The 26,924-nt window shown below is 40.3% G+C and overlaps 1 protein-coding gene across 4 annotated transcripts in view; it reads left to right on the plus strand.

Moving 5' to 3' along the window:
* RYK (receptor like tyrosine kinase) overlaps nucleotides 1-26,924 on the plus strand; it is a 630,333-nt gene that overhangs the window by 230,997 nt on the left and 372,412 nt on the right. For all 4 annotated transcript variants that reach the window (XM_069213581.1, XM_069213579.1, XM_069213580.1 and 1 more), the window contains exons 6-7: nucleotides 11,381-11,525; nucleotides 22,666-22,766. In XM_069213581.1, coding sequence (XP_069069682.1) covers nucleotides 11,381-11,525; nucleotides 22,666-22,766 — 246 coding nt within the window. The remainder of the gene's footprint in view (nucleotides 1-11,380; nucleotides 11,526-22,665; nucleotides 22,767-26,924) is intronic.

The raw sequence follows: 26,924 nt of genomic DNA on the forward strand, positions 1-26,924 counted from the left end.
GCCTTGAATGGCATCCAACCAAAAATAATTTTTTGGAGAATCTGTCGTAGCATCTTTACCTACAATTGTCGATTCCCCTTTATATTTTGCAAAACAACTCATGTGCCAAACCCGACAATCACTCAATTTGGCCGAATTTTTGTAAACCTCAACAACTGTTCTAGGTTCAGAATATTTGCTTTCTCCTTTCTTAACTTCACCTTAGCACCCTTCCTAAAGTCCACATAACTTTTATAATTCTCTTGAGCTTTTTGAACTTTCTTTTTTACCTCAGTGGGAGACCACTCCTTCAACCTTGAATTGTTTAGCCAGCCTTGATTGTCCTTCGTAAATGTAATTCTTCCTTTCATAATGGTAAATGGGCTGTAGCCCGTCACAGTCCGGGTAGTTCTATACATCCAAATCATTATTTTAATACTGGATTTCCAATCAACATTTTTATATTTAGCAAGCTGTAATGAGTCTTTAATGACCTGATTAAATCTCTCCACTTCACCATTTCCACTTGGATGATAAACCAACACTAATTTGTGTTCAGTGCCGTTCCTATTTAGAAATTCTTCAATTTTCCCACTTTTGAATTGAACCCCATTGTCTGTAATAATTCTTTTTAGGCAGACCCCCCCTCTGGAAAAGTTCATCCAAAAACATCAATATGTTTCCTGAATTGGCCTTAACAAATTTAACTTACGGCCATTTTGAAAAATAATCAATCGCCACTATTATGAACCATTCTACATTTCCCTCAACAATCGGACCCATCATATCCACACCAACAACTTCCCATGCCATTTCATTACATGGAATAGGATGTAACATTGGCTTCAGAGGAACCAAGGATTTATCAGCAATCAAACATATGTCACAATTACTAATAATTCTCTCAATTTCTATATCCATGCCTGGCCACCAGTAACTCTCCTTAATCCTTAATTTAGTTTTGACAATACCTAAATGCCCTTCATGGTTTATTTTAATAATAGTATCCCTCAACTTCTTTGGTGGCAAAATCCTATCACCCCTCACAACATTGTTTTGAATCACTGGTAACTCGTTACGCAATGCAAATAAGCTCCTCAATTCTGCATTAATTTCTTTTTTTTTCTGGATAACCACTCTGAATATACTCCTTTAATGTAGACAACATTTGATCATTAGAGTACGCCTCATCCCAAACATTGCTACTAATAGCACTCCATTCAGTGGTGCCTGTCCATGTTACACCGACCTCTACAATATCTTCCACAGTTTCCCCCAGAGGTACTGGCAATCTACTCAAACAGTCCGCAATCTTGTTCTTAACACCTGGTACATACACCAACTTGTATTTGAAATCCAAAAGCCTTATTGCCATCTTAGCTATTCCAGCTGTGGCTTTCAGAAGACCCTTAGTAGATAGTACCTTTAAATAAGGGTTTCTGATCACACTTTCCTTCAACATCAAAACCCCACAGAAAATTCCTAAAGTCTTCTAGTCCCCTTACTACTGCTAGAGCCTCCCTTTCTTCAACTGAATATTTTTCTTCTGTTGGAGACAAAGTTCTAGAGGCAAATGCTATGGTGACTTCTTTACCGATGACATTTCTTTTGACTAAGGACCGCAACAAAACCCGTATTGCTTGCATCTTTGGTAAGACTAGAAATGGGTTTAGGATCAAAGCCTGATAATGTTTTTCCTAAACAAATCTCCTGTTTAATTTCCTCAAAATCTTTTTGCAGAGTGTGAGACCAGGCAAATTTACATTTTTCCTTTAATTATTGTCTCAAATTAAATTATTTCCTGAAAAATCCTTAACAAATCTAGCATAAAATTCCGCTAGACCAAGGAACGATCTCAATTCATCCTTATTACTATGTGCTGGAGCATCTTTAATAACGGACAATAATTCCTGCTTCGGTTTAATGCCTCCTGCTGTAATTTCATGTCCTAAATAATTCAACTTTTACACACCAAATTTACATTTGGAAAACTCCGCTGTCGAGCCCTTATCTCTCAAAATGCCTAACACCTTAGCTACTCTGATATCATGCTGCACCTTATTCTTCCTCATAATCAAAATGCCATCCTGGAAGAAAATCACACCTTTTGTGTCCTTGAAAAGCTTGTACATTAGTTTCTGGAAAACTGCTGCAGCGGAGGCCAGACTGAATGACATACAGACATAACAAAAACACCCCTTTGGAGTCATGAACACAGTTAAGTTTTTACTATCTTCATGTAGCTTAATTTGGTCATATGCTGAGGATAAGTCTATGGAAGTAAACCATTCCATGTCTTTTGTCAAAGCAAGCATTTCATTTATCTTTGGCAAAGGAAATTTCTCCACTAAAATGTTGTTATTCAATACCCTCAAGTCAGTGCACAAACAAATTTTCCCATTAACCTTACGTACTGCCACCAATGGAGAAATCCATTTGGATGCATCAACCTCTTCAATTATATCGTTCTTTAAGACTGACTCTAGTTCCCTTCCAACTTCCTCTCTTTTCACCCAAGGTACGCTTCGAGATTTATGTATCCTCGGCACAGCATTTTCCTTTAATATGATTTTATCTGTAAAATCCTTAAGGGGGTGCCAGTTTCTCCAGAAAACACTTCTGGAAAGTTGTGTTTTAATCTAGCATCGTAACCTTCATTATCACACACCACCTTTATTTGTTCTACACTATTGGGATCTATTACAATATTGAAAGCTCTCTTATCCAACCACCTGAACTGCCAGTCCCTTTTCAGCTAAACACAATTTGACCAATGTTCTCCTGCCTTTGAATTCAAACACAACTTTCCTGAACCCAATCATAGGTATAGGCTCTCCTATGAAGCTCTCTGGTGAAACATCCGGAGAGAGCAAAGCAGGTCCCAGAACATTCTTAAAATTTTCTTCCCACAATTTCTTATTGATTATCGTGAATGGAGAATCAGAATCGGCAATGATTAATATCTCCACTTCTCCCAAACAGACCTCACTCACAGGTTTGTTCCTGGATTTACACTTAAATCTCTGACACAAGGATCTATTTCTAGATTTAATTCCTCAATTTCTCCATAGTCAGAGGAATTAATGGTATTATCAATACCTAAACACATTCGTGTTCCCTTGAGCTAGAACCAGATTCCGATCCTGACTCCGAATCCGATTTGTTGTGAATTATGGACACCTTTCTACCTCTCCTACAAACTTTGGCAAAGTGACCTTTCATTCCGCAATTAGCACACAATTGGTCACGAGTAGGGCACTTTTTGTTAAAAGCTAGATGTTCCTTACTCCCACAGTGATAACATCTTTTGTCTATTTTCTTTTTTTCAATTTGTTGCCTTTCATGTTTATCCCTATCTCTATTTTTTTTTAATACCTTACTTTACTAACATCACCATTCTCTGGTTCTTTTTTGCCAACTAAAACAGCCCTGGCACACTTATTTGATATTTCAGCTTTCTTGACTAAAGCAATTACTTCTTCTAATTGCGACTCCCAACGAAACACAATATTTCTTGGATATGGTTGTTGTTTGCATGCATAATAATCTGATCTCGAATCAGTTGATTATGTAAAGCACCAAACCTACAAGTAATTGATGGTTTTTCATGTTCAGAGACATATTCTTCTATAGATTCTGTTTTTCCTTGTTTCCTACTGAAGAAATTAAATCTGTCAATAGGGATACAGACTGATGTGGAGTAATATCTAAGTCCTCCAAAGCATGTAAAAAAACATCAGCCACCATCTTGTCAAACCTTCTTCTCCATGGAGTTATACACTTTAAGACATTGAGGCCCAAGACAATGTAGCATTTATTTTTTCTTTTTAACTTGTTAGTTCCTCATCTTCTATAGTTTCCAAGTAATTCAGAAAGTATTCTTTCCATTCCTGCCATTTAACTTGTGGATATCCTGTAGAGCACAAAAATGGTTGTGGAGGAGTGAGGGTAAATATTTGGGCAGCACACATTTTGATACAATAAAACTATGTGCTATTCCCTTAAACTCACAAAGCGTGATACTCCCAAGATGGCCGCCAAGTGCAACAAAATCAACTTGAGTTACTGCACTACTACCTTGGCAGCAATCGCCCCTAATATCTCATATCAGCCATAGACTCCATGAATGTGAGGCTTGATGGGACACTCCTTCATGCGTGATCGAGGATTGTAAGGACGTGACGGTGAGCCTTGGAAATGTTTATTTTTGAAGCGCACGCTTACACAAGGATTGAAAACGTGTGTACAGTTGAAGCGTGCGACAGCGCTCGCTCTAGCAATGGCCTTCTGAAATTAGATGCGTGTGAATTATGAGAGTGCGTAGCCTTGGGAATGTTTATCTTTGTAGCGCACGATCGCACAAGGATTATAAACATGCGTACAGTTGAAGCACGCGACAGTGCTCGCTCTCGTAATGGCCTTCCGAAATAAGATGCTTGCGGATTATGAGAGCGCTGTTCCGTTTGACCTCGCGCTGCAGTTTTCAAATCCAAGCCAAAGTTAACGTTCAAGTAAAATCCACTTCGGAATTGCGAAGAAAAGGCTATGCCACTGTGAAGTGACCCTCACGAAAATTCAAACAGCTCTACAGTCAAATAAAAACAGTGAGGCGTTGGAGTTAGCGTACTCGCTCCTCAGTATACTGAAGGCCCCTGGTCCGCAATTAGTCCTGAAAAGTTGCCACAGTTCATAGTTTCCGCCTCGTCGCCAAAATTCTTGTTGTAACGCCACTGACACGTAGTAATTTTGTAGAAATGTCTTTATTACACGTCTTCCTTAATCATGCCAACACTCTGTATCTTTTCAATGTCAGCACGAACTGTCCCCTACAATACACTTCCACCACATTCTCTCTCTCCCATTCTATTAAACCTCATTCTACCTATTAACACCTCCACACACTATTCCACATACTATACAACACATTACTACTTTTCCAGTATTTTTTTTATCTACTTTCTAAAGCCATTTTACTGCATGTTGCCGTTTTGCTGTGTAATCTAATTCCAGTTGTGGACAATGCAAGGACAACAATTTTGATACCCTAGCATATAGGGTGCAGTTGATTCTTTAAGATATCCCAGCAGGACAAAATATGGTAACATATACTTAGAAACCACTATGATCCTGGATGAGGTAGTCATCAAACACTAAAATGAAATAAAACTGAAGTATGGTCCCAGTGGTTCTCAAGAGCGAAAGTAGGTTAACAAAAAAAGCATTTGGAGCCACAGCGAGGTACTTAGGTGTAAGACCTCTCATGAGGAATCTAAATAAGCTCAATACTGAAAGAGAAAATCCTAAAAGCTAATTTTTGAGGTCAGAGCATTTTTTGTTGGATCGATGTCTACAAAACTAACAAGCATTGGCAAACCAAAATGCCTCTTCTTTTGGACCTATTGGCCTTTCCATTGGTTTTAGCAATATGGTGCCGTGTATAAACATTGCCAATTTTACGTAAGTAAAGACTTTGACTTTGTTGACATTTGTAAACTTATGTAATATATTGTAATTTATCTTAATAAGTATTGGCAAAGCCAAATGGTCTCAGTTCTTAAAGACTCACCTATTGGGTTTTCCAATGCTCATATGGTACGTTAGCCGAAGCACATTTAGGTGTCCAGGAGAATAGTGTTTGTGGTAGGGTCTTTATAATTGCAATTCAGATCTCTCGAGCTAGGTTGAAGGTGGTGTGAGTCAGTGGGACACAACAGTGTTCAGATTACATACTCATCCCATCATTGGCCTGTCTCCTGTAACCACATAGTGATGGAACTTGAGTACAATTTGAATTACCAGTTCTAGCTATTTACAACATAGTGAATGTTGTCACTCATTTTTGTCTCAAAACCAGTTGGTCAGGCTGTTTTAGGCATACATTTGTTATCTGATATAACTGGATACAGTAGCAGAGAGCTAAGAAAAAGTCACCCACATTCTGTCAGGCAGCGTACTGTGTAAATCACGAGATTGTAGATCACGTATTTTATGTTGTGCCCCTAATTACTTCCACACTTCTTTTAGAGACATCCTCAAACCCCACACACTCATTTTCTTACAGGCCCTTTTGTCCACAGTAGTCTTTTGCTTACAGACAGCTAAAAGCTATCGCATAGGTGAGACCTAAAACTTGTGATGCTGTAAAATTGTGGAGTCCTAAGAAGCCAATATGAAACTTGTGAAGCAGAATTTAGGAGCGACCCCTTTGTTTTTATGCAGTGATGAGACTGCAGCGCTTCTGGGAGGGGAGTAACGTAGCTTGTGTCAAGTGTCAGAGGGGGGAGTTAGGCACCTAAGTGAAACAAAGCAGAGGGTCTCACCTCTTCCACTGTGACACAACAGGGCATGATTGTAGTTCCTGGGGCTTTCGATACCACAATGCCCTTTCAGCAGGCCGACATTATTTGTTACCTGGTGAAGTTGGTCAAAAAGCAGATAGGCTCATTTGCTTCCTGGTTGATGGGAAGCAACAAGACAGCTCGAAGAAGCAACACAGGTGATGAGGCAGAAGAGAAACAGAGGCATAAGTGAGGAAAGCAACACAGAGTATGAGGGACTGCAAACTAACAGGGATCGAGAGCATTATGGAGCGCTGGTGGAGTAGGGAAAGTAAATGTGCACGAGAACAACAGAAGGAGAAAGGGAAGAAAAACAGAGGCACGAGTGCAACAGTGTGTGGAGGGTAGATTTGCATACTTGGCAGACAACTGAAAAACACATGCATTCTTATGGTGTGCATAACCAAGGAGAAAAGTAAGTCTTGAAAAATGCTCCATGGAAGGACCCATATAATCAGTCCATGCTCCAGGGGAGGGACAAACACCAGAAGAGGAAGGAAATCCTAATCAAGGTAATGAATAAGAAACAAGCAAAGGAGTGACAGCGAAGCCAACCAATGGTAAGCAATGGGTGGACTGTAAACCCACTGAAAGCTAACATTTCTCGCAACAGACAGCGCATGCATGGTCTACTACAGTGGTTCCCAACCTTTTGACTCCTGAGGACCCCCAATGAATCATTACTGGAAGCCGGGGACCCCCAGCAATTTGTACGATTTAATTTTCAAACATGAAAACAGTAATTCGCAAAAAATATAACAAATACACCAAACAAATACTCAAAATACTAAAGATAAAATTATTTTATATTGAAAAAATATGCAAAAATCAAAACATTTTATTGGGAAGGCTGACACCGCATCCCGGCAACTACCTTTTCAATGTTTGATTTTATTTAGAAAAGGTGAATCCTCAGGTCAGATTCTACATTTCCGGAGCGATTTCGGTTTTATTTTTTAGGTAAACAAGATCTGAGAAAGCTTCTTCACATAAATAAGTGAAGGGGACAGGAAGTAAACCATAAGGGCCTCTCATCTCTCCCTAGCCTCTGTCACATGTACTTCATTTGTTTTATAGAACCTCTCATACCACTGTAGGGTGTCATGGCACTTTACAGGGGACTACAAGATGTAGCCATTTTTTAAGAGTGCTTGGTCCGGAGAAGCACAAACTTAGGATTCAGAACACAGCACAGTGATTAGAGATGACTTTAGCACAGTGCTTAATTTGTAAATAAAAACGTCCCGGTGCCCAAAGCCCTCCTCTTAAACACGTGGCTGCTGCAATTAAATGTGGGTACACGGAATACTGAGGCAGCATAATCCTAAACCATCTCGGGCCTCTTCAATCCATATAAAGCCACTCTCTGCCACTTCAGCTCACTCTAGCAGCTTTCTACTTTCTCCCTTTGTGACGCTTTTTCATTTTTCCCTTCCTCTGTCTTTCCCATATGTGTCTTTTGCTCACAGCAAATGCTTGAGCCAGAAGAATCAGCCCCGGCCCTCAAAAATAAGTGCTGGTGCTCAGCACCGGAAACAACAAGCAGAAATTAAGCACTGCGTTAGCAATAAGAATGTATTTCTACACAAGGCAAACCTTTTTAGCAGCATAAGGGAAATGAAAGACTAGGAAAAAAACAAATTTCTAATTTGTGCCATGCGGGTTGCATGCAGCTCTTTAATGGCAGTTCACAGCTCACTGTGCTAGATTGGGATTATGAACTGAATAGTAACAAAAGAATCTCTGTGACAAAAGCAGTAACCCACTGTGCCATGCACATAAAATAAGGTTTTTTTGCGTGATACACATTCTTTGCAGCAGGCATATTAACCATCTGCACTACCTTTGAGTCAAAACTGCCATTGTACAAAACTCCCATCTCTCTCCAGCAGATACATTAATCACTTGAGTTAGCTTGACTCTTTTATTTTTGCAGTACAAGGAGCATTTCAGTGTGTTTAAAACTGCTCAACAAAGGAAGTAATTTATATGAAAACACACACACACACGTTTGTCAGAGGCCCCAGATGGACAAGTGCCTTCCTCCGAGCCCAGGGACCCCCTGGGAATGTGTCACGGACCCCTGGGGGTCCACGGACCACAGGTTGGGCACCACTGGTCTAGTACATGAGACTTAAAAATTAATCTTGGAAAAAGGTTCAGTATTTTCAAAGTCAGCAAATCGCTCTAAAGCGATGGTCAATTTGAACTCCAGGGCACATATTTGAAAACTTCTCCCCATTCTTTAAAGCAAAATTAGGAAGCTCAAACTCACTCCCATGGTACCCACTGTTTAAGCAAACTCTGTTCTGGTACAGAAAAATCCTGGTTATGTGGTCAAAATTCAGAACACACATTCTGTGAGTTGCACAGACTCATTCTAAAGCTTAGACCTTTATTCACCTTCATTGTCCCCCATGCCCACATCTATGATGAAAGACATTGGCTCTTCCGAACACCTTTCTTGGCAAACCTGATTAGGGCCTCTCCCTTTGTCTCGCCTTATCGAAGTGTTAACCGTAGCTTCCTAAAAACAGGACAGGTGTTGCCTCTACTCAATAAGCCAGAGCAGAGGCTGAATGCAAACAACTCCCGCTCTGAGTCTAGTTCACCATTCCTAGCTGAAGTCCTGGATAGGTGAAAACACGTTACTTGAAAACAGTGGGACTTCATGCCATACTGAAACTCTGAAGTGGCAATGCTACAAAGCATACTATGCGCTCTGCAGTTTGGACCAAGGTGAATACTGCTTTCTCTGCCTCTTTGACCTATTGTGACACGGGTATCCAATGGGATTGGCAGATGTTGTCCTAAACTGGGTCGCATTTTACTTGGATAACTTAAGTACAGTAATTACAATTTCTAATTCCACCTACAGCCCTGTTCTCTCAGACAAGGAGTACAATAAGGCTCAGTTCTAGCTCTGACTATCTTCAGGTCCTCTGATTTCTTCCAAAACATTCTCAACGTCTCCTAACACTTCTATGCTGATGACATGCAGCTGATGACCAGGCACTAGGAAAAAAATCCTGTCCTAAATATAAAACACCACAACCTTAAATTAAACCCTATCAGATGCTTATCACTAGTGCTGCCCTAGCCATGGTCCCTAAAGTCACTGTGCGACATTTTGTTTTTAAAATCCTTTTTACAGAGATGCATTTTTTCTTCCTATTTGTATGCTTCTTAGAACCCTTCATTTGTGTTCCTGTGTTCTCTTATATTCTAGTATCTTGTCATTATGGTCTTGTGTGATCATTAATCTTGTATCAAGTTTTTATGTTTTTTGTTTCACATGTGTGCTGTAGTTCTCATAGGTCCAGTTTGTTTACAGAGAACCATACAAAACACATTCAGCTAAATAAGGTCATACATTCTCCCACTTAGCCAAGAAGAAATTTTCTTTACTGAGCAAGATTCCACTTGAAGGTGGATACAGATTCTGAAACTTGATCCAAAGCTAAAATGTTCCTAGACTGTACCTATGTGGTGTAACTATATCCAGAGACTCAGTTAATCTATGCAGGCTTCTTCAAATTCTTAGAGATAAAATATAAAAAATTCAATGATAAACCCCTTCGTAGCTAGGGATAATCTGCTCGCCATTAGAGATCAAATATTAAAATCTCAATGATAAACCCCTTTGTAGCTAGGGATAATCTGCGCACCATTTAGTAGCTGCAACAACACCACTGATGGTGATGATCAAAGGCACAACTTATGCTACTTTATCAGTTTCAAATCTGCAATGCCTAAAATTGTCAGGCGGGTAGTCTGTGTATATTGATTTCCTCCCAAACAGGGGACTTTCTTCAACCAGGCTTCACCCCAATTTCACCAGAGCTAAGCCAGCATCAGTGACCTTCTAGGGAAATGCACCTATTGCAGAAAATTGTAATCTGCTTCCGTACGTGCCTTTTGTAAGTATTACTCACTGGATCCATCTTTCCACAAAAGATGTAGCTTTTGGTGAGGAAGCTCTCTGCATCCTTATTGATTGAAGCTTCTCCTGCTGTTGTAGTGTCCCCTCCCCCATGTGTTTGGGGTTGTAGACACTAGTTCCAACGAGTTGAGAATGAGGAAAAGCAAGTAGGAGCACAGTAAGAAAAACTTGACTTTAAATGATTCGGTACTCTTGGTTCTTGCTATGAGTCCTTTGACACCCTCCGTCCATCCCATTGTTAAATACATGTAATTCTTAAATTGTATATTGCCAAAAAACATCTGTGGAATGCACAGGGTTTATGGACTCTGTTGGTGGGATGGACCTGGGCTTGCAGGTGGAAATGTCTCTTGCATTGTAACCCTTTATAGAATGTGTTCCCCCCCCCCCAATCTTTTGGCGAATTGTTTTTCTGTTTCTGCCTTCAGTGCAGAAATCCCCAACCAGTTATTTTGGAATCAAAGCAGAATGTAAGATTTGTGGGGTAGCTTTGCAGACCATTATTCCTGTACTCCACATTTTAAAGCGATACAGAATTCATACTTTTTGCAGTAAATACACAGGGAAATTTAGCACATTTTTAATTCGAGAATATCTCTGATTTGTAATTTCTCATTTAGTGGTGCTCTGTTAGATGCTAATGCAATTAAACAGTTGCATTATTTAGTGTATGCAAATTAGGCTTTGAATAGCCAGCACCAAATAATATTAGAATGTGTATTGTTTTATGCGCCACAGTATTAACACACACATCACTTCATTTTCAGTCCATCCTGTTTTAGTGTAAACTGTTCAGTGATGTTGGTGTTTGATGCAGTGCATAAGCATGCAGAGTATAAAGGAATTTTTCAGGGATGTCTCATTCAGTATAGCTGTGTAGGCCAGAAATGTGGTTTGCCTTGCTGAATTCAAGGTTTAAAATCATGGTTTTAGCAGCCTTACTCCATCTCTATCTGACTATTCAAGTCTTAATAAAGGCAACAGTCCGTAAATGCTGATTTAATACCTTGATTAATGCACTCGTTATTGATAAACATTTTTTACCACCATATGTATGCAGTGAGACAAGTTGAAAGTGTATATTTCTCAATATTTTGTATTTGTTTGTTTCTACATTCAGTTGATCCTGTCAATGTGCCACCCACTACCTCCACTCGTGTGTTTTATATCAGTGTTGGGGTTTGCTGTGCTGTGATTTTCCTGGTGGCAATAATATTGGCTGTTTTGCATCTACACAGCATGAAGCGAGTGGAGCTTGATGACAGGTGAGAGAAGAGCTGCTATATTGGTTAAATATGTGCATGATGCAAATTATTTCTAAAATAATTATAGTTATAGCATTCAACATACTGAATTGTAGGTCATCATCTAAATATATGTGTGTATATGCGTAAAAACTATATTTTCTTTCATTTTATTTTTTTATATTGTGGCGGTCACCACTGTGTAGTTATAATTAGGTCAGAGTTTCACTAGGAAGAGCATTTTCTTTTGCTAATAACTTTGGCATCATTTGATGAATCTGCATAAATCGTTGAAAAAAAAAATATTAAAAAAAAAATCAATCCACTTCGCCTACTTCCTAAAAGCTTTTAGGGTGATCTGTCAAGCGGGGCCAAGACAAAGGAGCGTCTGGTAAAAAGAGGATAACATCCACTAAATGTGGATGAATTGACAGATATGCTACATGTTCAGCATGTGGTCTGTTGTTAGTTTCATTGGCATGTCATTGATGTAAAAAAAAAAAAAAAAATCATAATAATCTGGCCATAGTTATGTTGTGTTGAATTACCTCATGTCTACTAGCCCTGTAGAGGAAGCTGTGAGAGTGACCAGATGCCAGCAGTGATGTAAACAATGATATCATTTAACACGTCATGAGCAGCGGAATATGTGAGGTCATAAGCCGTCCTGCACAAGTTATAGTTAGTTAAGTAAAGCATAACTGGTTGATGTTCATTGTATTATTTTTTTAACAATTATATATTACTATAACATAATTAATCTTTGTTTTTTTCAGTGAATTGTGTGTGTATAAATATGTGTGTATGTGTGTGTGTATATATATATATATATATATGTACAAAAACAACATTCGGTTGAGCACTCCACCAAGAATGATAATTCAATTATTTATTGACTGTGAAGCAAAAAGAGAACAACGCGTTTCGACCGTTACGGTCTTTGTCAAGTTCAAACATTTCATGATTCCATTCCCATTCTATTTATAGCCAATTACATTTGTACTCAAGCAATGCAGGCTGGGACTCGTAGTATTAACTAAGCAATGGAGGAAAGGAAAGGAAAAAACAAAGTGCCAAACTACAACACATTTACTAGCTGAAATCAGCAAAGGAACATATATCTATTTCCTGCGTACTTTTTAACATAAATCTAATTATAATAAAATTTATAAATTGAAAATTAATGAATTAAAAATTGATAATTAAAAGTTTAGTACTTCTGCTATCACATACAATGTTGACTCATTATCCACATCAATTAATCAGTACTCAAAATCTTTTCATCTAAGTCTAAATCTCCCAAAATTATATTAAATTAGGTGTTATTTCATACTAGTCCTAATGTGTTAGAACTTCGTACCATATGTAAATAAATGAAGAAATGCTCACTAACCACAGTAGCTAATTCATCATCAAAATTTCGTCATCAAAATTCCAATATTACATTGATATATTTTATAAATGTACATGAAGTTCCTCATCATAATTCATTCCATACGGAATTCTCGTTCGCATTTGAATTATGTACCTAGACTCCAGCTGTCGTAACTTTTTAGTACGGTCACCTCCTCTTTCCTGGTCTGGAATGTGATCTAGTCCATAATATCTCAAACTTCTCCAATCATTCAATGTATGTGTCTGCATATGTTTTGCTGTTGCATAAGTCATGTCTTTATTAGTTATTGCTCTCATATGTTCTAATATTCTTTTCTTAAGTTTGCAAATGGTACTCCCAATGTATTTGTGACCACAATGGCATTCAATAATATAAATTACAAATTTGGTATTACTAGTGATTCTGTATTTAATTTTCCTCACCTGCCCATTTGCAAATAGAATATTTTTCATAGATTGACCTATTTTGCACGCTTTACAGCTATTACACTTGAAAAAACCTTTTTGTTCCACTTCCAACCAATTTGAGTCTTTATTAAGAGTGAAGTGACTTCTCACCACTAAGTCTCTGATACTGGGTGCCTTTCTAAATGAAAACTGAGGTTTGGAACCCACTAATGGCCCCAAGTCCTGATCCCTTTCAATTATTTTCCAATGTTTCTCAATTATGTTCTTTATACAGCCGCTTTCTTTTGTGTATTTCATAATCATTCTCACTGGTTCCTTCGGATTAAATTCTTTTTTCTTAAATAAAATTTCCTCTCGTTTTTTTGATTTGATTAAGGTCATATTTTTCTTTAATATGTTTTCATTGTATTCTCGATTCTTAAACCTTTCATAAGTTTCTAGACATTTTATGGATAACTCTTTATCATTAGAACAGATTCGCCTCATTCTAAGAAATTCTCCCGTGGGTATACTCCTCATCAAGGGTTTAGGAGCGCGGCGCCATTAGCTGAGCCGCTTGGTTTTGGAATATATATATGTACATATATATATATATATATATATATATATATATATATATATATATATATATATATATAAAGCACTGAAATTCTTCAGTTATAGTCAACTGAAGTAACTACAAGTTCTGCTTCGCCATGCACAGTGTTATCAATGATGTCAGTTCAGATGTCATTAGTAATGTTTCTTAATGATGTCCTAGAATAGTTCATGAATGATGTAATATGTGAGGTCATGGTGAGGGAGAGTTATTCAGGAAAGTGTCACAGGTGAATTTCAGTTTTTTTTTTAGAGTTTAACACGTTAAATTTCACCTACATTTAATGTGACTATACCTTGACTTTTTTTCAGTACATTTCCGAGGCTTTTTTCAGTAAAGTAAGATATTGTTACCAGAATTTAACTATAATGTCACTTTAGGCTTTGGTTTTAACAGTGATTTTTTAAATTGTTTTTTTTTTAATATAACCTAAAGGCTGGGCTTCGTCAAAGGGCCAAAAGGCCAAAATATAAAAGGCAGACATTGGCTTTGTGTGTGTGTGTATGTGGGGGGAGGGAAGGAGGTTAGGACATCAACATATTTAAAGCAGGCCTGTTGACTTTGTCAATAAATCACAATAATTTATCAATAACTTCTGTGCAGTGTATTCCCATGTAAATGGCTATGATTAATAATACTGTAACAAACATTTTAAAAAAAACTATTTTTAATCAACTCATCAATAAATGTCTTGAGTAACTTTTTCCACACTCTCCAGAGCACAATATTCAGCTATAGGACCAACCACAAGGGTCTCTAACTGAAGAGCATAAGACTCTATCTTGGAGTGCTTTGAATAAATATGGTAAGCTCTCCCGGGGGTCCTATACTAAATGTACCTGGAGACCTACGGTGTTTTTGTTTTTCCTAATGTTGGGACTGCTGTGCTTCCTAGAGCCCCCACGACCTTAAAAAGTGGTTGGCGATGTTTCTGCCCCTTCCTGGGGTACAGCGAAAAACCAGAAATAACTATCTAAAGCCCTCTTATGCATTGTGGTTGCGCTCCACTGGCTGAAACAGTGAATAAATGAGTAGCTGTTCAGTCAAGCAGAGGGTGACAAAAAAGGTAGAGGGGGATATCTAAAATGCTATTTCCATAGGGAATGTTGAACACTACTACACCCGAACTGCTGAATGTAATTAAACCAAATTTGGCAGAGGCTTAGATCTTTACTTTGAACTCGTTCATTTTGTGAGTTGGTGTAATTTTATTCAATTGTATTTCAGAAAGTAAGGGTCAGAATTTATGTATATCTGGACAGGATGGATGAAATGCAAAAATGTAAGCCTTCTGATAGGCAGAGGTTTTTTTTTCTTCCGGAATTAGCGCACAGATTGGCTAGCAACAATATGAAAAGAAGTGTTCCGGTAGCCATGACAGGATTCTGGGAGTTGGTCCTCTGTCCTGAAAATATTTAAAATACGAAGCATTGGCAAAGTCAGTAGGTCACACTTACCGATTTATTGGGTTTGTCAATTTTTTTGTTTTTGCCCAAAAATCACTGAAGCGATCAACGGTGGCCGGTTTATAGCGCTTTTTCTTTTAATATATATATATTTTTTACTTTCATCTGTACTGCAAAGCAGTCATGTAGCTGTACAACACAGTAAAGGAAGCATTTGCAACTTCAAATAGCTCAACTATTTGGCTTTTCAGTACATCTTAAGCCATATTGTATAGCTGTATTACTTTTTATGCAGCATAGGTGAAAGTTAAAAAAATAAAAAAAACTATGAAGTAGACAGAGTTGACTGCATCATAGCACTTTTCTTTTTTATTTTTTTTATTCATCTGCTGCACAGCAGATGGGCTTCTGTGCAACATAGCTAAAAAACATTGACAAAGACTAAAGAACTTGCAGTGGTGAAAACTGTTGGCCTTGCCAATGCTTGTATTTCTTGGTGGTAAGTACCTGTCATGGGGCCAACATATGGCATCAACATTATGCTTTGTGTGCCCTGTATCTAAGGTCAACTTTGTAGCAGTAGTGTGTTGTTGTCAGTATCTTTCAAAGGTGATCATTCTGATGACATACAGGGTGAATTTCTTGAGCAATAAAGATCTCCCCCCATTGGGCTAAACTCAAGGGGGCAGGGAACAAAAGAGCTAAACAGAAAGGCAAAGTCATTCTTGAAATGAGAAGTATGTGAGCCTCAAACATCGAATCTAACTATTTTCACTATGACTGCTGTACTGCTTAAAACTGACTATTGCCTTACACTGTTAGAAATGAATGAAGCATACAAACAATACCAGTTTGAATACCTTGGTATGGGGCAGAAGTAATCCATCACTTGCAATATACATGAAGAGTAGAACCTATAGATGATATGGATATATCATTAACCATGCAACTAAGAGTGCACAGCACTGTGAAATCATCATACACATAAAATAGAATGATTTGCTAATTTTAAATAACATTCATATCTCCATGTTAAAAATGTTGATTTATATATTGCTGCTGCATTCTTCGATCCACCAGAAACTGTGTCGATGTTTTGGTTTTTAAGGGGTTGTCTTTAGTTTGCATTTCTTTTAGTACACACCCTGTTGGTGGTTTCGGAGACGATGCAGAATATATTTGCCTATGGCTGATGTCAATAAAAGAAATAAGCAGCGGGTTGGGGGAGGAGGAATTCATGACAGGAGAAGCTACAATGGAGGAAGCCAACAGTAAAAAGACAGAGAAAGGGGTGGGTGTATATGCAAGTAAGAAAGACAGGGAGGAGTGGGGGGGGCAGGGGCAGCCACACGGAGAAATGGTGGGTGGGAGGGGAAAGAAGAAACACTGACAAAAAAGTAAAAACGTACCTCAATCTCAGCACGAGCAGCAGTGAGCTACTAATTAAAAAGTATGAACTTGTGCTTGGTCCATGTGCCAGAGAAGAAACAGGAAGTGACACCTGGCATCCACTGTCCAATAAGGAGACGGCAAGAAGAGAGACACTGAAGTCAAATGAATGGTGAGTAATGGGTGAGCTCACTGCCTCTCCTCTAAACAGTAGTGTCTCACAACCGAGAGTGCATACACTAGAATATGCTGGTGAGACAGGCCCAGCCTTAAAAATAACATAACAGGGCACTGTAGGGGAATACCCTGCACTGCCAGCCCTTGTTTTCTTTTTTTTGGTGGGGGGAGTAAAGGAGGGGAGTAAAGGAGGGCTTCCCCATAATCCCTGGCTCAGGGTTAAAATATAACAAAAATAAGTTTTTGCTGAGATCTCTTGTTTCTCCTTCAGGATCGCAGGTTAAAAAAAAAATGGTACCAGTTTCAATTTATTTTAAACACCCTAGGGGTGGTGAAGCTGGTTTAGTGCATATTTTTTCATTTATTTGGGAGAGTTGCATGAGACCTCCCTCCCCAAGCCAAGTTATGTCCTGGAAGCATCCTCTCCTGGGCTGATTACATAGTTGTGTCCAGAGGAGCCCCTCCTCTGCAGCACAGAAACTATACTGTCCGGTATTTTGTCTGCTCCACCCTGCCTCTGTGTGGTACACAGGGGGAGTAAAGAGGGGGATTTACGCCAGTGATAGTGCACCCTACCACCCTCAACATGGGCAGGGTGGGCCAAAAAATACTTAATTGTTCGGCCAGTGGAAGCCCTAACAAAACGGATGCTTCTGCCTGACAAACGGGATGCTAGTTCCTGCACTTCCCCAAATTATAGAGGCTACATGTGGGGAGCCAGTGGAGTGTCAGGGAACCTTGGGGCTTCTCCTGTGGCACCATCAAAAAATAAGCTGTGGGTGTCCCTGGTGGGATGGGGACACCCCCACCCAAAGATAAAGGATGCAGCAAAATGAATAAGTGAGCAGCCAGAGCCGCTCATTTATTTATGCTTCTTGGGGAGAGCACCCATAATGCCCCTTGTGGCATTATTACCATATGTTTTTGTGCTTTGTGGTGCCTGACCCTGGCCAGGGACACCAAGTGTTTTAAAGGTGTGGTGGGGGCTGCAGAGAATGTAGCAGCCCTCAAAAATCATTCTGAAAAGTAACACTGTTTCCTGGTGATAGATATATATATATATATAGATATATATATATATATCTATATATATATATATATATATATTTATTAACCAAAGACCAAATTGATGATGTTTCAAAGCATTCTCAGATACAGAGCTGTTGCACTTCAGGTGAGGATTGTAGGAACCACTTATTTTTAGGGCTACACTATATAGCACAAGAAAGGTAAAAGAAAGTCTAACAGTGTTTACTGCTATTGTCAAAGATAATAGGCTTAGCATCATATACTGAGGTTGACTGTTTGATAAAGTCAGTAAGCTTGACTTAATATATTAATGTGGTGATCCATTGGCAAACCCAATAGGGGTGCCCTCATGCAATGATGTGGGTACCCTTTGACAAAGGCAATAGGCTTATCTTGCATAATGATCTGGTCACCCTTTGAAATAAACTTTATTTTTATATATTGATGTGGTGATCCCTTCACAAAGGTTGGCCTGCCTTAATAAAATTAGCGCACTGATCCATAGGTCACTTCCTCGCCATACCCTTATGTGCAAACACTTTGCCAAGTGCAGTGGTCTTTGAGGAGAGGCCATTTCCTTGCCAAACCATATTACAGAAAGTTCATACTGTGTCTTTTTGGAGACCCCAGTCCCTCAACATAGTCAAGCTTGCTAACATAGCCAAGCCCCAAGTACATATATTTAGGTAATGCAATATCTTACTTTTCATGAAAAAAGCATAGAAATGTATTGAAAAATAACAAAGATTTAAGTGACGTTGCCATTGGGTTGGTAATAATATCATACGTAACATATTAAACTAAAATAATTACCGAATTTCACCAGTTATAGTTAATTGTAACTATAACACATGCCCTTACCATACACTGATTATGACCTCACATTTTATATTACTCATGGCATAATCTATTACAATATTGATGCCATCAGTACGACATCTAAAATGCCATCATAGTAACACTGCATGGCAAGAGTATGAGTTAGTTACATTAGTTAACTGTAAAATGTTAAGTTAAATCTGATATTTTCATCTAACTATAGCGTCATTTTAACTTTTGTTTTAGTAAATTTCAAAGTTTTTTTTTAATGTAAAGCATGATGTTTTCCAGTGAAAACATGCCTATAAGTATAAATATATATTTTCACTTAAAAAAACAGTTGCAGGGACGTTATAGTTAGGTTCTGAATTTACTCGCACAGAACCATAGAAATTCAGCAGTTATAGTTATGCTTATCTCGTGTAACTATAACTCATGCACTAAGCTAACTATAATTTGTGCTCTCCACCATGCACAGTTTTCTTCTCAATAACTACTGCAAGTGTTACATTGGTATTATCAATAATGTTTAAAAGATGTAATTGATGTAATATGTGGGGTAATTAGCTGTGCATGGCAAGGGCGCAAGTTATAGTTAACTTAGGACACGATTTATAGTTACTTGAGGCCTATGTCCTATATACACCCAACTCTGCGCATGCAAAGCTTGCGGCCAAAACCCCATTAAGCAGTCACCCACGTCTTGGGAAACAAAATAAAAGGGGCCTGGTTGGAAGACCCTAACCTCATAGCCTTGGTGTTAGGGGAAAAAAGCATTATTTAAAAATTTTGCAGCAAAATTGTGGCGGATTTGAGAGTCCACTTAAAAAAAAGTGGTCCCGTTCCCTGGGGCATCAGGGTCATTTTTAAAAATTCTGGAGAGGGACCCATGGGCCCAAACGGTTCTATTTTTGCCCTGGGGACCACCACCTCTATGGGCATTATTAAATAAAGGGGGGCCTGTGTGGACCAGTCTCCATCGGGCTCAGTGAACCCTGGGGACCACCACCTCCTTGGGGCTTTACATAATAAATGAAGGTGGCCTTGACGATCTCCCTTCTAGGGCTTGAGTATGCCCTGGGGACTGCCACCTCCCCAGAGCAAAATGAACATAGTTAGGGGGTGCACAGAACCCCTGGGCCCTGGCGACCACAAAACTCCCGGGGCCAAATACCTAATTTAAACTTGGAGGGAGGTGCATGGACCCACTTCCGGGGTCGATTTTTGGACCCAGAGACCCCATCCCCTGAAGCCAGGCCACGTCCTGCTGGGCGACCTGGTCCTACCCAGGGTAACCACTTTACCATGATGGGGACCGCGGAGAAAGCCTTGAGGCCCCCGGGATCGCAGCTGGCTCAGTGCCTCCTGCGGGAGCCAGCATTGCTCCTACATGCAGGGATCTGCTAAATATGCAGCTGCTTGGGTGCTGGAGAAAACTTTCATTCGTTTTCCTCCCCACATGGCAGCGGGCAGGGAAACACTTGAAAACTTTTGGGACTTGGCTTAAGCAGAGTCCCGAAATGGCTGCCAACATTTCCTGGTTGAAGTGTTGGCAGCCAATCAAAAATCAGCATGAGGGCTGTCAGATCTTTGGAGGATATGCTTCCCAATATATACAAATTTGTTTTTCGCTCAATATCTCATGAACTACTGAACGAACTTACACCAAGTCACAAAAAGCACGCTTAGGGGACCAAAAGCTAGCTTTATGTCAAATTTGGTGATGCTCTGTCCAGCGGTTTGGGCTGTAGTCGTGTTCAAAATCCCTAAGGGAAAATGCATGGAGAAAACATGTTTTGGCTCCCCCCTCATTTTACTCGGCCCCTTCTTGACAAATCACCCCGAAACTTTCAAGACAGCAGCTGAACTGATTGTCATACAAGTTTTGAAACATTTGTGAAGATTAGTGAAACGGCACCAGAGTTATTGGCAAATATATTTATTTTGTCGTAGTATATGTGGCTGTAGATACAAGTTCTCTGCATACTCCTGACATCTAGTGTGTGGCTTGGAAGTATGCAGCTTGCTTTTCTTCAAAGCAGTCTTTTGAGTCATGACACATAATGAAGTGCCACCTGGCCTTCTTTGTTTTCTGGCAACATGTTCCTTAAGGAGGAAGTTAGTGACCATAAGGGCAGTTTTGCCTCTCCCTGGAGCATATCCTTACTTCATAGATGTGGGTGCACTCATAGGTTGGAATATAGCAAGGTTTGCGGTGTGTATTACTGAAAGAGCTGAGCAAACGCCTTTACCACAGGCTAGTGAGATGACATCTTTCTCTCCCTGCCCAGCAACACTTTTTTTTTTATATTGCCTCAATGGCTGTGAGGTGTTTATGTCCCTGAGTAAGGTGTGTGAAATCTATAACTATCAAAAAAGCAAAGTTTGGCTTAATTCTTTTGATATGGAATCCCCTTTGCATGTTTCTTGGTGACAATGTAAGCACTTGAATGTAAGGAACATTGCCAGAGTTGTTCATGTGCCTGTGGTCCTTTTAGAGAGCTGGGGATATGTGCAAAGCAGTTGATTAACTGGTAAACAGTGTGGGGGCACAAACTAGTAATGTACGAGCAGTTGACATAACATGTAGCTATGCTCAAGACTGACAGTTAGCTCCTGTTATGTGGTGCAGGTTGTGCCACTCTCCCTGTGTTTCGTACTAGCGCAACAGGGAACTACTTCATGACTTGAAGGTGAGGACTGGGTGGTCACAACAAAGCTAGGTGTTTCATCTGTTTCCAGACTTTTCTTTGTCACTCAGATGAAGAACACTGCAAACATTGGCACTGAGTCATGGGTTGCTCCTACCTTCTTTCCTCCAACACCCTAGTCCTTCCAGCTGCATGGTACTTAGCTGATATATTTATTAAGATGATGATTTCAGAATCCCTACCATGAAATTGTGCAGTAAAATAAACTAACTTCTGCTGTGTGGTGTAATATTTTCTGACCCTATTTCTCTGCAGATTAAACAACTTGCTTGTTTATAGGATTTATAAACAGAAAAGGCACTGTAGTCAGATAAGTAGCAGGCATCAGGCAGGAGGGATCAAACTTGAAGCCTTTGCATATAATTGAGTCTGCTTACAAACCAATCTCCTTCAGTTTGAACTGCTTCACCTGGACCATCACAACCACAATGCCGGCAAAGCGTTAACACAAACTAAATTGCCCTGAAAGTATACAGTTCAGTGGTCCGGCTCCCTGCCTCAGTTAAGTCTTCTTCACATCCAACCTGCTGCTAACCTACTCTAACATCTCCATTTACTCAGGTCAACATTATAAGATGGCATTCTGTCCACATTGTTATCTATCCAGTCAACTTTAAAATTGCAACCTCCGTACTTGAAACATCTAGCTTGCTGCCACTCCTACTTGATTGTATTTCTTCTTCTGTAAACAAGCATCCGTTCTTAATGTGTTGGCCTTTCTCAAAGGTTTCATGAGAACTTACCCACACCACTTAGAAAGCCATGGTCATTGACTTCACTTCTTGCACTAATGTTTTATTAGTGTCCTGTCTTACCCCAGCGGCACCACGTATTACCTGAAAGTGCCACTAAATCAACCTGTGGTAAAACCTGGCACCCTTGAAACCTACCTATATAGTAATAAACAGGAACAATAGAAACATGCTTCAAAAGGAGTTCCTGGCATTAAAAAAAACCTAAAGCAAGCATCATTGTATGTAGTCATTTGCAAAGTTTGAACACTGATTATAGTGAAACCAAGGCTAATGTAACTATACCTGTGGATTATAAGCTTGTAGTTGTAAGAATGTGTCTAGTGTTTATTAAATTGATTCAGGCACTAAACAAAATGTCAGTAGCGTATAGTCTTGCTTATGTTAGATGCCCATTTAAGGTGGAAGGTACTGGTGCATAATGTCAAAATATATTGATTGACTGTAACATTCTATTGTGGTCTTTTACTTTTTCAGTATGAGCGACAGTGGAAGCTCCCAAGGATTATCTCAGCCCTCCACACAAACCACACAATACCTTCGAGCGGACACGCCGAACAATGCTACCCCAGTCACCAGTAAGAGTTAATATGTTTGTAATTATTTACTACACATGGATTGCTGTTTCTAATACATTTAATGAATAACCATGCATATGCTAACTGGTCTCTTCCTTCTAGTTGCAGCAGTGGTATGTATTCTAAAAACTATATAGTTTCATGTTAATCCACAAAATATAAGCTAAACACTGCACTGATTAACAGTAATAAAAAAGCTAAAAGATGACTAGGATGGAAGAGAGAAGAACAGACACAAGAACCATGCTCAGAAGGAATGTGGTGTTATCTTCAATAACAAAATAGCTAAACACTTTAAACAAGTGTGACACCACCGCATACACAAACCTGATGTGCTCCTCACAAACTATACAAGGGGGGCTTAGAAGATGAGGAACAATGCTGGTACTGTGGAGTGAAGAAATGTACACTTGTAACCCTCAAAACTACATAAGAAATACATTCCAAATGATAATGTTCAGCAGTTTGGACATTGAGCTGGGTAGAGGTGTGGATAAAATCAGAAATTACCTTAGATGGGGATATCACTAACGAAATGTTTTTTCTACTTTGTACTGTATTTGATTAATTAAAAACAGAAATACATGTGAAACAAAATCTGGCTCATTGTTTCTGAGACTCAAGCTGTTAAAAGGAAAAAGTGTCTTGTTCGTAGCATATGTGGCTTTAGATACACCAGCTCTGCATAAACCAGCCATCTAGTGTTAGGTTCAGATGCTTGGAAGTTTTTTCTTGGACGAAATGATTTGCGTCATGTGGAGGAAAGTGGCTCTTTTTGACACGGTTAACTCTCCACTTTATGCCTGGTATCTGATGTGATTTCGACAGAAAATGCACTGGGTGTCTGCTAACAAGGTCCCCAGTGCCAGATCTATTTCCTTAAACTGTACAGTTGTTTCCCCAAAAGGCAAATTCTTAAACATTCTCTGTAAGTTCACAGTAAGTGGTACTCCCGGTACCTAGTGTCTGAGGTTCTAAAGAAGACCTGTAAGGACTGCAGCCCTAATTGTGCCTCCCTAAGGGACCTCTCACCAAGCACACAACAGGCTGCCATTGCAGGCTGTGTGTTCTCATGCAGACAAAAGTGGAAACATGACATGGCACTCAGCCGGTGTGCAATGTCCGCTAACACTACATGCAGTATATGTAAGTCACCCCTCTAACAGACCTTACAACCCTAAGGCAGGGTGCATTATATTACAAGTGAGGGAATATCTGCATGAGCAGTGATCCCCTGCTGTGTCTGTGTCAATTCTCAGACATAGTAGGTGATAAGAGAAAACCATTTGAAATGCATGTGCTGGACACTGGTCAGTGTGAGTTCCCCAACTACATGATGTCTTCACTGAAGATAGGGATGTTTGTTATCAAACATCTCGTATTAGTGAACCCACACTGATGCCAGTGTTGGATTTACCAAAACATGCTCCCAGAGGGCACCTTAGAGGTGCCCCCTGAAAACCTACCAGCCTCTGGTGTGCTTTCTGCCTGGTTTCTGGCAGCCTGCCACCCGAGACACTGTTCTGGCCCCCTAAAGTGATAGCCTCCTGCCCCCAGAGGCTCAGAACAAAAGCCTGTCCAGGAAGAGGGTGTAACACCCCCTCCCACAGGATGACCTGCTGATTAGCCTTCCCAAGGTGGCAAGCCTCAAAGGGGCTGCCACCTTTGAAATGCAAATCTGCCTCCCGTCACAGGAGAGGAAACCACCTCTCCTGTCCAGAGCCCAGTTGGCTCTGGACAGGCGAGAAAATTAGCTAGTATGGAATTTGTGTCACCCCCAGACAAGTACCACCCCTAAGATGGGCTACTGCAAGGTGGACACAAAATTTCAGAGGTAGGCATCTTTGTGATTACATACATAGGAATTCTGGAACAGGGTTATGCCCAGTTCCCACAGGAAGTGGGCGTGTAGGGGACGTAGTGACCCCAATGGTCAGTATTCCATTGTTTGGTACCCTACACACCCTTAACACCCATAAATTCAGTGTTTAGGGGAGCCTCTGGCACCAGAGAAGCAGATCCTGATGAAATAAGAAGACCAAGGACAAGAAGAGTCGTGATGACCTGGTACTAACGCTGCTGACCTGTCTGCATCCTTTGACAAAATCTACACTCCTAAGTCGACTCGTCCTGCAGCTGTGACTCCAGAATCCTAGGAGGTCTGCCTGCCTTCAATAAAGACTCAAGACCTCCTGTGAACAGTGTACCTGTTCTCCAGCAAACTCCAAAGAAGGGACTCTTAAGCCTCTGGAACCACCAAAACTCGACACCTGAAGTCAACACTGCACCTGCAGTCTCCACCCCAAGTTGAAGTGGACCACCAGTGCCAGCCAGGTTCCTCAACCCTACAGACTCCGAGTTTATCTTGGTATCTCTGCACCTGGACTCCTCGACGCCTGCAGCCACTTCACTCAGCCCCCCTCAACTGCGACCACTCTGCTAAAGAAAACCTGACACTTAAGGACTCCTCTGCACCTGTCTCCATTGAGAAGAGGACCAAAGGTGTCTACCTGTGCCCTACTGTTGGTTCAGGCCAACTGGTCGCCTAGCCAGAGCCTGCAGCCTCTTTTTGTAGTGACTAATCTCCATTGGAGCGCATTGGGCACCCAATACTGTTTTGCACTCAGCACCCGGCCAACCCCTTTCCACTGAGGGTGTACTGCTGGTGCTGCCTTGGCCCTTGCTCACTACTCAACTTAACTCCTAGAGATTGGTCTTGTAAGTCGTTGTACTCTACCTGTTAGTGGAACTTATTTTTCCCCATAAGACATCGAAGAACTCAGAAAATGTCCACTCTTTAAAGTGGAAAGAATTCCTATTAAAAAAACGTACTTATCTGAACGATTTTGTTCTCGGATGTGTAAACCTATATAAAAATACTTGCTATTTTTATATATTATTGTGGATCTCCTTTTTGAGTTGCCTTATTTATTGGCTACTGTGTGCATTTGTAGCTGTCATGCACTCCTCTGTGTTAAGCCTAAGGCCACTCAACCACACTGCCGCCAAATGGAGCACTTTGGGATTGCATAGCAAGCCTTGTCCACTCACTGGGGAACCCCGTAGACCCTTCACATGATCACATACCAAATAAAGGGGCAGCTTCCTACATCATGAAGTTGCAGTAACTCCACACTTGGTCCACAATGTTTATCGGTACGACTCCATTTTGGATTTTTTTCCTCGTCATTGGTTTTGTATGTACACCAAGGTGTCTAAAAGTTCATTTTGCTCCTTACATGTTTTTTCGGGCTCACAGGGTTAATTTCAACACTGACGTTTTGGAAGAACAGTCCATGCTACGACTCAGTTGCTTTACTTCACCATACACTTTTAGTGAACCGCAGACTACCTGAAAACCAGGGGCCTCTCTGCCCCCTTGGGGTACTGTGTGTGCTTCTTTGACAACTAATGTGTAGAATGCAGACTGGAAGGGGGTGAAGGAAGTGACATCAATCCAAAATTGGCTATTTTGTAAATTTAAGTATCTGTCGTAAGATCACCATGACACCTGTTATCTGTGCCTCTTCCACAGCCACGGCAATGCCTCCTACGAGTCCTGCTTCACTTTCCACTTGAAGCAAGACTTAAGTTAATGTAGGCATAGGTGCTGGCAACACCTCAACACCAGCAAGCATTCTCTGAAATTCCAGACATTTTCAAACAAGATTTCTTGTGCACCGAAGAATGCAATGACCCTGGCCCTTCTGGAATCCCAGGAGACCACCCTGCAGACAGTATCCTTGAGTGAGTCAGAGCATGATTAAGAGGAGGAATTTAAACAAACACCACACTTGTATGGCCCTCAATCCAAGAAGATGCCCAGGATTGTACACCTATCTGCGAAAACCGTGCAACCTAATCAAGGATGCCAAAAAAGTCTTATGCTGAGGTAGAGCTCTGCTTCTGTAAGAAAAAGGGATTGAGCCCGAGTGCTGACAAAAAAAAACTGCCTTTGACAGGGCTCTGGTCAGCACCAAGAGAAGGCCTTGAAGTGGTTCAAGCTTCCTCCAAAGAGCGACGAGCCTTGCCTACCTTGAGCCCTACTTGATAAAGTGGTGTCAAACATCCTTGGTCACACCGGAAGTCTGTGCTGAGAGTGCGCCCTAAGCCAGCACTGAAGATCCTTTGATGCAGAAACTTTGAAGGCTGGATCTG

The sequence above is a fragment of the Pleurodeles waltl genome, chromosome 11, assembly GCF_031143425.1.
Source record: "Pleurodeles waltl isolate 20211129_DDA chromosome 11, aPleWal1.hap1.20221129, whole genome shotgun sequence".
Lineage (NCBI taxonomy): Eukaryota > Metazoa > Chordata > Amphibia > Caudata > Salamandridae > Pleurodeles > Pleurodeles waltl.